Source organism: Vanessa tameamea, chromosome 11 (assembly GCF_037043105.1).
Source record: "Vanessa tameamea isolate UH-Manoa-2023 chromosome 11, ilVanTame1 primary haplotype, whole genome shotgun sequence".
NCBI classification, from domain to species: Eukaryota; Metazoa; Arthropoda; class Insecta; order Lepidoptera; family Nymphalidae; genus Vanessa; species Vanessa tameamea.
The window spans coordinates 9692337-9709320 of NC_087319.1; the positions used below are offsets into that span (position 1 = coordinate 9692337).

The 16984-nt window shown below is 29.7% G+C and overlaps 1 protein-coding gene across 2 annotated transcripts in view; it reads left to right on the top strand.

Annotated features, from left to right (window-relative positions):
* LOC113402546 (organic cation transporter protein-like) overlaps positions 1–16984 on the top strand; it is a 62195-nt gene that overhangs the window by 44561 nt on the left and 650 nt on the right. For both annotated transcript variants that reach the window (XM_026642834.2, XM_026642835.2), the window contains exons 2-5: positions 13837–14015; positions 14156–14490; positions 14861–15181; positions 16094–16724. In XM_026642834.2, coding sequence (XP_026498619.2) covers positions 13837–14015; positions 14156–14490; positions 14861–15181; positions 16094–16724 — 1466 coding nt within the window. The remainder of the gene's footprint in view (positions 1–13836; positions 14016–14155; positions 14491–14860; positions 15182–16093; positions 16725–16984) is intronic.

Here is a 16984-nt window from a genome sequence, read left to right on the forward strand (position 1 = left end):
TTATATAGTTGCCAGTCACTCACGTTATATTTATTCATAACGTATATCTTTCGAACGTTTAGATTATTATCGTCGTTGTAACTGACCTTAATATATTACTATAAATAGACATCAAAATCAAAGTTTGTACAAATATTTGTCACAATTAAAAATCTTATTTCTTTATATATTTTTAATTTGTGTCGCATAATATACATATATATATATATATTTATCAATCGATGTGTGACTTACTCGCCTTGTGTTGTATTGCTAGCCTCGAAAAAACTTATTTGCATAATGCTCATCATCAAGTCGTTTTATTCGTTTTGTTCTTATTATGAAAATGAAGCAAAAATACTACAGATTTTAAACTGTAATTTGCTTAATTACTACAAAATAAAATTACGTGCCCCACAGAATTTTTTATCATCACTTTGTATAAATAACTTTTTGCTTATTTACAAAACAATGAAAACAAGATCGACAATATTGAATGGACCGAATGTAAATGGTCAAGGCAATTTTTTTTTTTTTATGTTTGAATCCTTTGACGTGCAACCGACGGTTAGTAGACTAAAAAGGCGAAAATATTTGCCATATACGTTATTTGGCTTATATGTAAATAATACATATTATGCAAAAACACGTTACACAAACAAAAATGCATTAATATTTGCAACAAAAATCGCAATTTTTTTTTTTATATCAAGTTACTATTACTTAACGTTTTATTGCCATTCAGTTATTTTATACATACATATAATTTCTATTGGTTTCAAGCGTCAATAGCGCAAAGATTTAAGGGCCGGCTAGTTATGTAAAAATCGATCCTGGCCCCTTGGGCTATTGTCGTACCCACTCTTAACACAACTGATAAGTTTAAAAGGAGGGGTAAATAGGCTTAGACTTGGTAATTTCATTATTAATTTGGGGCATTTCTAATATTCCTTTAATAAAAAATTAAAAATTATATTAAATAACAATCAGTACCGTACAGTAAAATCTTATACAAGATATTATAAAGGACATATAATTGAACAGGATATTTTTTGAATTAGTTACACTTGTACTGTACTTGTGACTATTATTGCAGTGGTCAGTAATAACAAGTATAACTGGTTGCACGGGGTCAAAATACAGGGTATATATTGAATGTCGGAAGTTATATCGGACTTCCGAGGGGCATAGTATCAAATGATTACGATTTGAAAACAGTACCATTTAAGATTATAATATTACGTTCATCATAATTAGTTTGATAAAAACTATCTTTTACATACATAAAAGACCTAATAATTAAAATATGATTACCGCGACGCCAACCAGTAAAACTGCCAGTCGGAAAACTTACTCATGAAAATCCGTTGGGGAGTTCTTGAGTTTATTTCATTCAGACAGAAAGACGCACCGGGGGTATTTTGTTTCATGATACATATGTTTATCCAAATAAATATTTGATACTGACTTTTAATTTATGTGCTGTAAGTACTTCTTTATATCGCGTAAAATAGAAATGAAAATTTCAAGGTAGAATTCAAGTGAATCGAATCGTATGTAACATTTTTGATAAAAGCAATTCAATACGATCACATGTAGAATATTTATCGGTTATATTATTATAGGTAAGACCTTCTATATAAAATATCTAATTTGCATCATACTAGCTATTAATAACTATAAGTGTTTCGCAGGAAAATGCAATATCCGTTATTTCCGTTTTATTAGTAATTATGTAGCAATACATTTACCGTGGCCGTATAATAATATGTTTTTATTTAGGAAAATTGTATTTACAAATATTATCGATCAGTCATGTCATCTTCAATGGAATTGTTTAAAAACATTGCGTGTTGGATCAAAGGTTAAATTTACTTCAATAGACAATACGTCTAATGAACAAGTTAATATAAGAAATTCTTATATACTGGTAGACTGAATGACGACAACGGAGACAATTTAAATAAACGGCCATAAAAAAAAAAAAATATTTTCAATATACTTAAAAAGGCTATCGAGGTAATCGACCTTATGTTGTAATATTTATTTACGTATAACGTATACATTTTAGGTGCCAGACTTGGTGATTGACAATTATGAATTTTAAAATGTACTACTACAAACTTCTTTGAGTGCCATTAATTTTATGTCAAAAAAGGAAAACATGCGAACAGATGAACCATTACATATTTTATCAAACAGCAATACTTAGTATTATTGTATTGTTTAGGTTTGAAGGATGAGTGAGCCATTGAGACAACAGATACCAGGGATATAAAAGCTTAGATTCGGCAGTTGGTGGTGTGGTGACGATGTACGGGATGGTTAATATTTTTAATGTCAATGTTTATGAGTTTATTACCCACTTTTAGCACTTTTTACTCGAAGCTAACCAAAGAATCTAAGTGGTTTGGTCCTTTGGATAATTCACCCATCATTATTTTTCTATTTGGTGGTTGAGTAAATAATAAGTTTAGTACCAAGCCAAACATTCACACAACCTTTTTAGGTTATTTTCTTTTATCACACACATTTCACATATTAATTTTAATTCTTTTGAATTAAAATTAATATGTGTTTATAATCATACTGCAACAATTATTTGTATCTATTTAAATAGTTAATCGTAAAATTATTATTAATATTATTAACGTGTAATTAAACACAGACAGACAACATCAGAGATTTATAATTTAATAGGATTATCTATAGAAGCACTAACATAGTATTAGTTTATCGCTCACTAACCCATAACGATAAGAGAGCATAATTATTATATTTATTGCTGAATGAGTTTCGATTTAATTACGTATTCGCGGTACATAATACACTTGTTATCATAAAGTATTACAAACGGAGTACTTTTAATCAAATCATGCAAAATAAAACAAAACCAATAAATAAATATGCATTCAAATGAATAAAAACAAAAGATTTATCTTATTATTGTTATAATATATAGCAATGTAATATGTCGTATAAGCGTCACGCACACAGACACAAGCACACACGCACATACACATATACACACACACATACACATATACACACACACACATACGCGCGAACACATGCGCGCGCGCGCGCACACCCAATAGCCAGCCAGTCTTTTCCCGTCACGTCATAAGGGTCGAACTTTCTCCTAAAGCGTTCCAATAGATGTTCCGCATAAAAGTATCAAAAAAGAAAGACGTATTTACTTACATATATCGTAATCTAATTCATTTAATAAGTTGAAACAAATCAACAAAAAATTACAATAATAGAAAAATGAATAATTACATATCATATTTACTTAAATATCGATACTATGTATACATGCCCTAGTTATTCACTTGATGCCAATGGCCTTTTAATAGAAATATTGTTGGTCGTTTGAAATTTTTACCTTTTAACCACAGAGGCCATTACATCTAAGCTAGGTTACGTCTAAATAAAGACTTGACGTCCTTTAAATCACGCCACTACCGGCCTGCCAAATGTCTTAAAACTAGTTGATAGTTACTTCCTAATACATCTATTTATGGAATTATAAACAATCTCCTATAATTTTATACGTAAAGCGAAACGTATGCATGTTGAAAAGTTTTGATTCAAATAAATTTTCGTATGACGTATTCTTGTAACGACTTCCTGGTACTTTTATAAATAACTATTCATTTGAATATACACAAATAGTATTATTGAAAGAATTTATATATTTAATTGTATTTTTTATATAAACAGAAATAAATCCAATGCTATTAATTCGAGGCGGGTTATAACAATGATATAAAAATTCTTAGCATATCTGTCTTATATTTGCAAAGATGATAATAAAAATAAATAATCTCTTTTTTAACTGCAAATCTATGCGTCAGCACAGTAATATGGAATATTATTTTTACGGATTGCTTAGTAATGTGGAATTCGCAAAGTTCATCCTGATTCCTTAACCCCTATGCCATTTTTTCCCCAAACCCAACAATCTACTCAAAATTCATGCTAATTCCACCAAATATATTTGTCATTAAAGTAATCATATAAGTAAAGCCTATTACTGTATCAAAATAAAATATATATGATAAATAACATGGAAATGACAGACCACTCGACTTCGCATAGAAATTCACGAAATGTATGTAAGTTATCCAAATGCAAGATTTTTCGCAATGGTTTCCATGACAAAGACTTCACAAAGAATCTTGGTTAATAGTAAAATTCAACTAATGTTTCAATAACGAAATAGTTTCCAAGGTTGGTAACGCATTGCCGCATGCAACAATTGTTTAATATTTCTTACAACGCCAATATGCGGTGGTGACACCTTACCATCAGGTGATCCATTTAAACGTCCCCTACCAATTTTATAAAAAAAAACTCGAACCGAAGACCTACTTAATGCCAAATATTTTGATGGGAAAGCTTTAATGGGTCGTTTTGCCTCAACCGATATGGTTACCGCTTAGCACTAAAAAACTTGTTGAGTTATGATGATATTATACTATAAAACAAACAGCAAATATCATATCATAAAACATGCTTTATGTTGCAGTTTATATTTTGCATTAAAGTTCCAGTTTAATACAAAATATATAAATAACGAATAAAACCATTGACTTTTTTAAACTAACTATAAATAAATATAAACCTCAACACAATATCATACGTACAAACACGCAACAGCCTTGACTTTTGAAATCATTACATTGGTGTTTAAATTTATTACAATTTCTGAAATCCCTTTTAAAGTACACATTTTTTATACAATATGACCTTACGGAGTTGTTTACATGAGGTCGAAGATATAACGAAATATAAGTACAAATAACAGAGTCAAAAATTACTCAATCACTTAAATGAGATTACGATCACAAACAGTTCGATGATCGATAAATAAATGATTTTGATTAACGTATTATTTAATTAACAATTTTCCTTCAAAGATTGTGATTTCTTTATCGCCATTAATATTGCTACATATCTTATCAATAGGAAATAAGGTACAAGGTACAAAACAAAAGAATAATAACAAATTGGTTATGTATTGTACAGTAGATATTTTGAATTTTATGAATCTGAAATTGTTTATATTTATTTTAGTCGTCAATGCAAATATTCATTATTTTTTCATTCATAACTCAATTTATACTGTTATTATTATATCTGATATGCAAATGAAAATAATATAAATAATTAATATATAATAAGACCTGAAAAAAGACAAAGGAACGAATTAAATGCAGTTAAATTGTTTAAAAAAAATTATAAGCCACGGTCACTCATCATCAAGACAGTTACGTATATTATACACATTATCACCTTTAACTTACCCTATATAAAATAGTTTTTATAGCTTAAATAAAATCACCTAAAACTTTGGTTGCAGCGGACATCTGTAATGCATTTGACGCTGATCATGATTTGTTACTTGCGTTCGTATAATATTTTAACTTCTAGGTAGATATACATTTATTATACAATGGGGGGGTATTTGCATTTTCAGATTGGAAATATTTTCTGATTGATATAAGATTAATGTCGGAGTTATACAGTGTCTTTTTATCTCCTTTACTATTTATTTATTTGATATCAGTCATCAATTTTATTACACCTTCACGTTACTATACACGCTGACAACTTATAACTTTATCAACACTCTTCAATCGATGATTTAATATAACAATTAATTAATTTAATACTAATCCCTTACGAGTCAAAACAATAGCAGATAGTTTAAGTGCAGAAAAATTAGTTCATCTACTCAAATTACTATAGTACTACCTGCATAATATTAACATTAATTCATAACTAACTGTCCTTATCAACACTAAGTTTGTAATCTCTCGATGAAGTCAATATTTTACTATAGCTTACAAACGATGACACTTAAGCAGTTCCTATCTATTTACACGTGAATTCAATTTGTAAACACTTTTTTATCCATATAAATCACTGTTCTTATGCATGTTATCTAGGTCCAAATCAATATTAAATAAAACTAATATTACACCAGACTTTTTCTTAAATACATCTTAAATACTTCTTTCGCTCTTAACTACGCTGGGTTTTGATTGTTTTCCTATATTATTTTACTACTAATCCTTGTTCGTTATATGCTTGCATATTTTTATGATAAATTTATATTTATTTTTTGGGAGGATCCTCGTGTAATTCTAATATCTAATGAATTTTCTGACGCAGAAATGTATGTCATAACTCTAGGTTTAACTTCTAAATTACACATCAACTTTTACGTAATACAATAGCAATAACGTTTTGTGCAACTTCATAATGCACCATAAAGCACCTAAATAATAATAAATATCGGTAAATAATAATACTTTCATACGTCATTTATGAAATCGTGTTTTATTTAATCAAAAAATGTAGTTGCGATTATGTTATCTATAAATCATATCTAATTTCGAGTGTTGTTTCAAATTTCATCAGCATCATATCTTGATAAATCACTAGATTGCTTGATAACATTATTACCTATTGGTAATAAAGTTATCAAACAATCTACTGATATAAAAATGTATCACGTATCTTTAAGGAAAACGTTTTAAATTTTTCCCAAAAACAATTCTTAATCTCTATGTCATAAAACGTCAGAGCTATTGGGGGGCACATTGCTATGTTTGTATTGCTTTTGAGTTTTATCCACAAAACTCACAGTGCAGCAGCGTGTTGACATCCAAATGAGGAAAGAAGTTTGCCCAATAGTGGCCATTTACGGGAGGAATTTTAAGGATAGCAGATTCTGATAGAATAAAATAAAATATCGTTATATTGTGTAACCTTTTTTTATTAATGTTTAAATAAAAAAATGTAATATAAACCATTAAATCACAATCAAGTGCATTTATAAATAAATAGTACTGATACATTTCGTAAACATATATTAGATCATAAACATAATTATTCCGGATAGTAACTGTAATTATTCTACAACCACAACATCGCGATCGAACCTTTTTATGTTAAAATGAGTCTTACAAGATTTTTTTTTTAATCATTTTATATAAGCAATTTTTATAATACAATCTATACACAAGCTGTTTATTTGTAGTCTACGTTACTAAGACGTAATTTTACCTCTCCTCTGCATTTATTTATGAGTCCAAATTAAACAGGATAAAGGACAATTATTATTTAAAATAAAGAGCATAATATATGTTACTTCACCCGCGGGATATTTATAAAACACGAACTTCCAATCCCCGTTATACCTCCTTAGGGGTGGAGTTTTGTAAAATCCGTTCTTAGTGGATTAGATGTCTACATCCTATAAGGAACCCACCTGCCAAATTTCAAATTTGTAGGTGTTATAATTTCTGAGATTTCGTGATGAATCAGTGAATGGAATTTCCCTTATATATATCAATTTAATTAAAATTATCATTTATTATATATCTCCTTAGTAATAACAATTTTCTTCAAATATTTTTGCTATCTTAAAATCTATTATTGGAACTGTTCATAGTTATAAACATGGCGTTGACGATTGCTCTACGACTACGGTGACATAATAAACTGTATTTTAAAAAATTATACAATATATATTAAAAATAACTTATTACCTTATGACGTTTAAAGTGATACATTTTTTTCAATGTTACCTGTATAATTAATTAATTAAAACTAGGATTTAATTTAAATTATAAACAAATATAAGAAAACATCTCTATTCCCACGAGTAATGATGCACTTAAGGAAAATAAAAGTTGTCTTATCGTGTGCAAAAGACTGATCTTCACGCCAATCTCATGTCAAAATTACAAAACGATTGTTTCGTATATACAAAAACTAAATGGCTTGAGGAAAAAACTTACATTGAAAATTACAACATATAGATAAGTATTAACCAACTTTATATCACCTCATATCTGTAATCATACTATAAACATTATAAAAAAGAAAAGATTTGTTTACTAGTAATCGATATTAGAACTACTATATCCATAGAGAACAATACCCCCCTGCCCCCACGTACACGCAGGAAACTATTAATTCATATGCTGAAGGTACATTAACCTTGCCATTGACTTTGGTGTTTCAAGTAATAGCACTGACATCTGTAATAATCAACTTTAAAACTTTACCTCTAAATTTTGTTTACGGGTGTTTAGTTAAATAATGCCGTCTTCTTCTTTTGGATATCAAGTCAATAATGACAGAAAGGGAGAACTAATTGTTTAATTAAACATTCTCTAAGCGTTTATAATTGAAGTCGTATTAATATTTGGTATGAACTCTTTTGTAATTTGCATATTTTATTTGTTTGTGAGAGATATTTTATCATAATTCTTTTTATCAAAATTTTGTATCATAAAAAAGAACGAAGAAATTGTAATTGATTTATAGGCAATTTAAAAATTAAATATTAGTTACAAATTCTCAACTTACATAATATAAATATTATGCTTATATGGATTTATAAGTGTTATATATGGGTTATTGTAAACTCTATAGTAATATGTAGTATGCATATTATTTGTGAGTAACCAGCACAGTGACCGAGTGGGAATCAATTTCATTGAGCACATTCGCTTCCGGAGACGTCCCCCAACGCTGACGCCCGCCTCACACGCAACTATCATCCACTTAATATAAGAATTACTCCAATAACCTAGGAATTTAAATTATTTGCGTACACCATCACGACTATGGTTTACTTAGAATTCCCAACTTAAATATACTTATAAATAACGAGCCCATTCTTGTAATGTCTAACTTAAGAAATTATTTTATAACTTGATATACAATAAATATGTATATATTTGATAACGCAGCGGGATCGGAGAATTTTTTTGTACATCATATTGTTATATTAGTAGGTGGAGTAACAAATATAATATATGATTTTATCTCGTGATATTATAATTGACAGAACGTAGTAATTTTTGCATGATTTGCAATTTAATAAGATATCATAATATAAAATTACAAATAAAAAACGCTAACTTTTAATTATATAATATGTTAATCGTAGAACTAGACTGTTTCGACTCGAAGGCCGCATATTCGAATTCTGACAAGACCTTCTAAGTTTTTAAGTACTAAATTATTTACATCCGCTGTAGTTAAGCAAACCAACGTCACTGGTTTGTGGATTATTCGAAATTGTATGCTATGGGATGTACGTATTCAAAAACAACCATCCGATTGATCTAAATATGTTTATTAACAAAATATGACGTCATTAAATGTATAACAATTTAAACCCTAGTAACTGTTAGTTATATTAACTCTCACCCTTCAAAAAGGAACTAAAATGTACTAAGTATTATTGTTTTGCGGTAGAATATGTGCGGTGTATATCCAGACGATCTCACGCAAAGCCAAGTGTATTAATTATCCAACTAGGTATGTATCGGTGATGAAAGAAAACATTGTGAGAAACATCTGCAATTATCAAAAACATGTCACATGTGTATTTTTACGCCAAATCCACTTTGGCTCCAAGTGGTATTAGCCCAACAATAAAACATTTACAGAAAATTACCTCTGTTTAATTTAAATACTAATTGAATAAAAATATATATTTACAAGTTCATAATGTTATCATAACAATTATTACACACAACACTTCATATGAATCAAACAACTACTGCTAAGATGACTCAAAAGGTATAGTCTTACCACTATAATATAATGACCATTTCTGTTAACACATCTCCGGCCTGCGTAGACACCGTAAAAGCCAATTTAACGGGTCATCAGTTGGGTTATGACACTTGTATACTGACGATGAACGAAGCGGAACGCTCACAGATTGTAATTGTTTTTCTTAACTTTTTCAAGGGAAATTAATTAGCCTATATCAAATGCAAATTAAATGTTTTTATTTAATTTAAACGATGTCCGTGATATTTAACTGTCCGGTATAGTTAAAACTGTTACCACAGATAACAATTAAACTTGCTCTGTGTTAAGCAATTTTTTCACAACATTTAGTAGTGTTGATATTAAACTGATAGAAAGCAGGTCATTGTCGAATCAAACTTTGATTAAAACGTATATACATATAGACAACGGTACCACTGTCATTCTAAATGTTTGTAATTATTTTCTTATTTAATTTATATAATACGTGCAAATCATTTAATAAAAGCAGGACAAAACGAACTGTGCTCAAAATTAATTATGTAATGACATAAACACGTCTTGAAATTATTACAAATATTATCCTTTTTAATTTTATAAATTATTTGACCCATTTTTAAGAAGTTTGTCTTAATACGACTTATAACGTAAACGATATGCTTCCTGACCTTGGCCCCAAATGCACCCCGCTGTCCGTAGGATGAAGAATAATGTTTCATAACGTGACGCCTTCTATATGATGCTCTAGAATCAACCGAGCTGTTTTCTTCCTCGTAAACAAATCGGGTTATACGTAGTTGTTATTGTTTAGATTTTATTCTTATTCTTATTATACAATTATTAAACTCTATGTTTCTTATATGAAGTATTATCTTTAGAAACCTCTGGGACAACTATGAACAATATCGGTTGATATAATATATCCATTTGAAATATCGAAAAACAATTGTATTGGAATTTCTTTATATGGTTATTATATAATGTGTTGCAAAGGCATATATATCTGTCTGACATTGTTATAATCTTGTATGTCCTTATTCTTGTATAGGTCATGAGCCAATCGGTTAATGTGGAATAAAGATTAAAATATACCATCTGGATCAGAATAATAAAATGGCCTTGATAAAGAAACGAGATAAAGAAAAATAATTACTTGCGTGATTCTAAGTCGTCGCGGAGTCCTCATTTCTTAACCCGGTGCTTCTTTTGATACAATTATTTATATTTACTTTACATATTTACCTATTTTTAATATATTATGTTATGGTCTTTCTTTGAACTGTGTCGTATAAATTAATTTTTTTTTGGGTATGGCTTGCTTACATAACTGTTTATTCACTTGACTCAAATGAGTGTACCAACCATAAAATAATCAATTTAGCTACCTATAAATTTATCTGTTATTGATATAGTATTATGTTATCTACCACCATTCAATTAAAATATTAAATCAACCAATTTACCTGTCCAAATCTAAAAATTCAAAAACCAAGGCGATTGCTAAATTAAGTGACCTATAAAATTAATCTAGTTAATAAGGAATATATCCATTTTTCTATCTCATCTACGACCTGTCTCATAAAACAATTCACTCTTTAAATTAATTCATTTAAATTTAAATTTCATTTGCAAATCGGTCTCATAATAAAAGGCAAACAAAAAGTCAAGTTATAACACATACATTTAAAACTATTTCAACCTTACCGATTACGAATCTTATATATCTTACGAATCATTGTAGTAATTCGGTTTCCAAGAAATTCGTTTTGCAGTATTACCATATTTTCTATGGTTTTATTTTATGCACACTCAACTATTTCCAGTCAAAAAAGAGATGAACCAAAACTTTTATATTCTTAGCTGCCGATCATAATTCCTCATTCCTCTTCTTGCGATTTCGCAAACACTCCTTTAAGAATATCTGGCGTCTTTATTTTGTATAAGTAGGTTATGGTTAAACCGTTGCCAATTCTATCTCAAGAGATTTAAAAAATATTGAATAGCGTCCCTTAAGGCAGTTACACAACGATAACAGTATGCATTATTTAAAGGTCATTTATAAATTATATATAATTTAAATATTTTGTACTAAGAATTGGAAATAAGAGATTTCAAAAACATACATTCACTTTTACTCGCTATCCCCATCAATTAAGAAAAGAAATAAGAGTCGTTATGATTGTTAATATTAAGCAATAATTAATTACGTATTATACGAAAAATGTTGACGAAGTACGACAAAGTCAGTCGCAGTTCGTCGACATTAAGTATATTGAAGATCATTGCCAAGGCATCACACGAGTTCTTTGTTAATGTATATCGTACGTTTGCGTGAACTATTCAGTTGGCGTGTGGCGTAACAAACGCATTGAGATCTTTGAGCGCTTTCGATTGATTAGATCTGATTCGCTATAATTGTATGACTTGATACAATGGTAATTGAGAGGTCTTATTGCACTTTATATAACTGCACTTAATTAGGCGTCGCTATAAATAGACAGTGACACGACAAAGAATAGTTTATATGAATCAAATCATTTTAATAACAAATAAATTTGACCTTAAATATTATAAAAAAAATGCTAATTGTTTTATAATTAACATCCGAAATATGTAAAGATATAAATAACTATATAATTACAATGCGCAAAAAAATTATAGTTTTTGGGTTAATTAATTCTATAATAAATATTTGGGTGCACAGATAACATTGTTGAAATAAAATAAAGTTCTGTAAAAATCGTAAACCTATCGTTACATGTATAATTATGTATGATACAAAAATACAAAGCGTAATATAAATGTTTATAAATAAAAATAAATCACAATACATATTCTACAGTAATTATATCCCGGAAATTGACTTAAGAAGATACAATTTCATACTCTGAACATTTATGATATTATAACGATTGCTTGTTTTTAGAAAAACAATACATATTGTATGGTCATTGCATTAATAACCTTTAGACGATTAATTACAACTAAACCAATGTCAAAATCAATATTATCTTATGCGTTCTCTTTACGAGAATCGAGATAACTCCGTGAGTAAAACACGTGGATCTTGACCCAAAGGTCGTTAGTGTCCACAAAGTCGTACTCACAGTTAAGGGAAACGCTAATATGTCGCACGAATTTTCAAATATTTTTTATAAGAATTATTTTCCAACCACAAAGAATAAAAGACAATTAAACAACATTTGACAACAAATTGACGCGATATCATTGGCCGATAACTTGAATAGTCTTAATATTCACTATGGATTTGCGAAAAAATGGCGATTTAAAAGTTGACTTAGCTACTATTGGAACTTTGGAATTAAAATTTTAAAGGATATAACTAGTTAAGTGGAATATTGCTGTATTATAAATAAAAATATATAAATCAAGAACTTCTAGTAGTGCACAATATAGCTGAGCTATTAAAATATTATTACATAAATCGAAGGTTTGGTCCTTCTTCAATTGGAATAGGCTATAGACCTTTCTCATGAACTAGCTTAGAACTATATATATCAGATATTACTATTGTAGTACGTGTTTAATCCTTCCGGTTCACATAAAATGCTCTCACATTGTATATTATGATAACTAATAAACAAAACTTGGAGCCAAACAGTCATTTGTGCCCACATTACACTTTAATCTACCACCAAACAGTAATACTTAATAAAATATACTTGTTGTGTTCCGGCTTAAAGCGTTAATAAGCCAGTGTAAGCACAGACGCAAAGACATAGCATCTTAACTCCCAAGGTCGGTTACATATTATAGTGGTGATATTATGGTGATTGAAGGCAGTGGTGACCTTTTATCTTCAAATGACCCATTTGCCAGTCTGCCTACCTAAATGACACAATAAAAACGACTAATCAGGATGTCCTGATAGAGAAATCCAATATTTTTTTTTACTGAACCGACCTAGTTCACTTTTTCTGTTTTATTCTGGTATATCAAATTATGTAGTAATGAAAAATTCTTGTTTATTTACAAAAGTTATTAAGACTTGTGTCGTTTTTTAAATTCGTGACATTACTAGGATATTATACTACAATTGCCATACCTACTCTGTTATACGAGTTCGTGACATTGCATAACTTAATAACTTTATATATTTATTTTTGTTAAGACAATTAACTTACTTTGCTCTTTTATATATACGACTGACAATATATAATCCAGGTGTCTCATTATAACGAAATTCATATTTCGTTTTTAATATAAATCTGTAGATAATAAAATGTATTTTTTATTTATTTTCAGTCATCCCCAGTCAAGGAATAAGCAAAGAGAAGAACCATGATTCCAACGAAGATATCGGCCAGAAGGACGTGGTATCCTTAATAATTGGCGACTATGGTCGTTGGCAGCTGATGATGACGTTCCTCCTATCACTGTTCTCTTTCCCGTGTACATTTCACATATATCTACCTACGTTTACGGTAAAGTTTTAATTATATATCTAATTTTTTTTTTAAAGTTATTATTAGAAATTTTTAACTATATTCCAAAGATTCATAATAGAGAAAGAGTGTTTTGAGCCTAAATAACAATTCTATATTAATTCTACTATTTATTTCAGGTTAAAGCTACAAAATTTTGGTGTCGAAGACCTGAAAACTTATCAAGCTTGCCGTTAGAACATTGGATTAACTACAGCCAACCGGTCGACGCATGTTCAGTACGCGTGCTGCCTGATGGGATTACTGCAGAAAGTATTATGAACAATACGGCTCCCATTTTAGAGTCATTCGTGAGATGCAATGAGTGGGACTACGATCGATCAGAAGTTGGGGATACTATAATATCAGAATGGGATCTCGTGTGTGATAGAGCAACACTAACTAATTTAGCAGAAGTTGTGTTTCTAATCGGAGTTGGAATTGGAGGAGTTTTAGGCGGATGGATATCAGATAAGTAAGTTCATCTTTAAACAAAATATTTAATTTGAATACTTCAATTTAAAATTACTTTTAATCTGACTGTTTTTGGCCCAGCGCTTGTTTTCAAAGAAACAGAAATGTTGTTCATGATTATCCATTTTTATTAAGCATATAAAGTTAGATTATTAATATAATAATAGAATAAAATAATTAATATAATTATCTTATAATTTCTTTCTCGAAATCTAATACATACGAGATACTCACGAGGTATCGCATAATGATAGATGATTGTAGGTTCGAGTTGCGCAATTAAAAAAATAATACTAAGCGCACTGTAAGTCATTCTCTTTAAAAAAATATTTGTAACATAAGATAACATTTTTTTCATTTTTTTATTTCAGATTTGGCCGTAAAAAAATACTCATCGGTATGATGTTGGCTCAAAGTTTATTAGCAATCGTATCCCTACTGATGCAGTCGTACTTGCAATATGTTTTGGTGAGACTCGTGATGGGCCTCGTCTCCGTATCTGTAGTATACGCGGCCTTTGTGCTCTCTGTTGAATTAGTAGGTGGTGCATGGGTGACGATTGCTGGAGTCTGCAATTTCTTCCCACTGCCTTTAGCGTATATAATTGTATCGCTGCTATCAATGGTCTTACCTAATTGGAGAGATTTACAACTGGCTTTATCCTTACCCGGATGTTTCCTGCTTGTACTATGGTAATAAAAATATTTTTTATATGCAATATTAAGTTTTAAGTTTTGCTATATTTGATATTAGATATACGCAAATAGCGCAATATGTGTTATATTATAAGAACGTGATTAATAATATTAACAGTTTTTAAACAGGGAAAATAAAATAATAGTTTGCTCGCATCAATAGTGTGATCAAAATCATCTAACTGATTTTTTAAATTCGTGTAATTAAGACTAAGCCTCTTATAAAAAACCGATAGATGGTCGAATACTCTAATATAACTTTATGTATTTATATTTAAGTAAAAAGTGTTGTGTTTATTCTTTCTTTCTGTCTTTCTATAAAGATAGTACATAATAAACAGTATTATATATATACAGTTTCAATTTATGTTCCGTTGGACTTCACATGGGATTTTTAATAACAATTTTACGTCGTGTCGTTTAATTCCTCTAAAATGTTGTGAATTTATTTTATAAAACTACTTCGTTACATCCGAGTGTTCCACGACGCCTCTCGACATATATTTTTATTCTGTGAGCGCGCGGAATTAATATACAGGCAGATTATATTTCTTTCATCTTTTAAAATATTTCTCTCCAGCTACCTAAACATAAATGTAGATTATATCAATCCTACTTGCTATATATACTTCGATACTATCGATTTGAAGGGTGAGTGAGCCAGTAAAACTACAGGCACGAGGTACATGACATCTTAGTTCATAGTTAGCGGCGCATTGGTGATGTAAGAAATGGTCAATATTTCTTGCAGTGTCTATGTCTATGGTTGGTGGTGACTTTTTTTTTTGGTGGTGACTTACCATCAGGTGACCCGTTTGTCAGTCACTCTACCTATTTTATAAAATATACATATATTATAAGAACTTTGTTTTTTCTATCCAAATTTATAACCGGTTTATTTTATTTCAGGTTCGTCTTGCCAGAATCTCCGAGATGGTTACTTAGCGTAGGTAGAACGCAAGAAGCCAAAATGGTTTTAGAAAAAGCATCAAAATTCAATAAGAAAGACAATATAGCTGATATTGACAAATTACTTACATTAAATAAATCTGAAATCAGGACAGAAGAACCGAGTGTACTTATGCTTTTTAAAGGATATTTATTGAAGAGAACCTTTTGCCTATTCATTATATGGTTCTCTATGACAATCGCATATTACGGACTTTTGTTAAATATTGGTAAATTTAACTTGGGCAATTTGCACATAACTTCAATAATACTCGCAGCTGTAGAAATACCTGCAATTGCTCTAAGTATTCCAATACTATTCAAAGCTGGTAGACGCATACCAATTTTTGTCTCTATGGTGGTTTGTGGACTTGCTTGTGTGGCGAGTGAAGTGTTCTCTATATCCTTTGAGGATAATTGGATAATAATATCATGCCTCATGCTCGGGAAGTTTGCAATAGCATCGACAAATATCATGATGCCAATATTCACAGCAGAACTATATCCCACAATTATAAGGAATCTGGGAGTGGGCGCAAGTCAAATATCATCAGGGTTAGCACTCATCTGCATTCCCTATTTATGGGAATTGGTAAGTTTATTGGCATTTATTTCAATTTTAATATTTGAATACTGCTCTCAAATTTAAATTAGCTACTACAGTGCATATATACTATTTGTTCTGATATCGACTAGTAGTAAGAAGGCAGTTTAAAGTAAGGTCATAGAATTTATATAGGCACTTACTAACACTATAGAGTGTTAAATATCGAACAATTATAGAATTCTTCGATATCTAAACATTTCATTGCTACTCAAACGTTTACCTTGCACTACAATGTTATTTAAAAA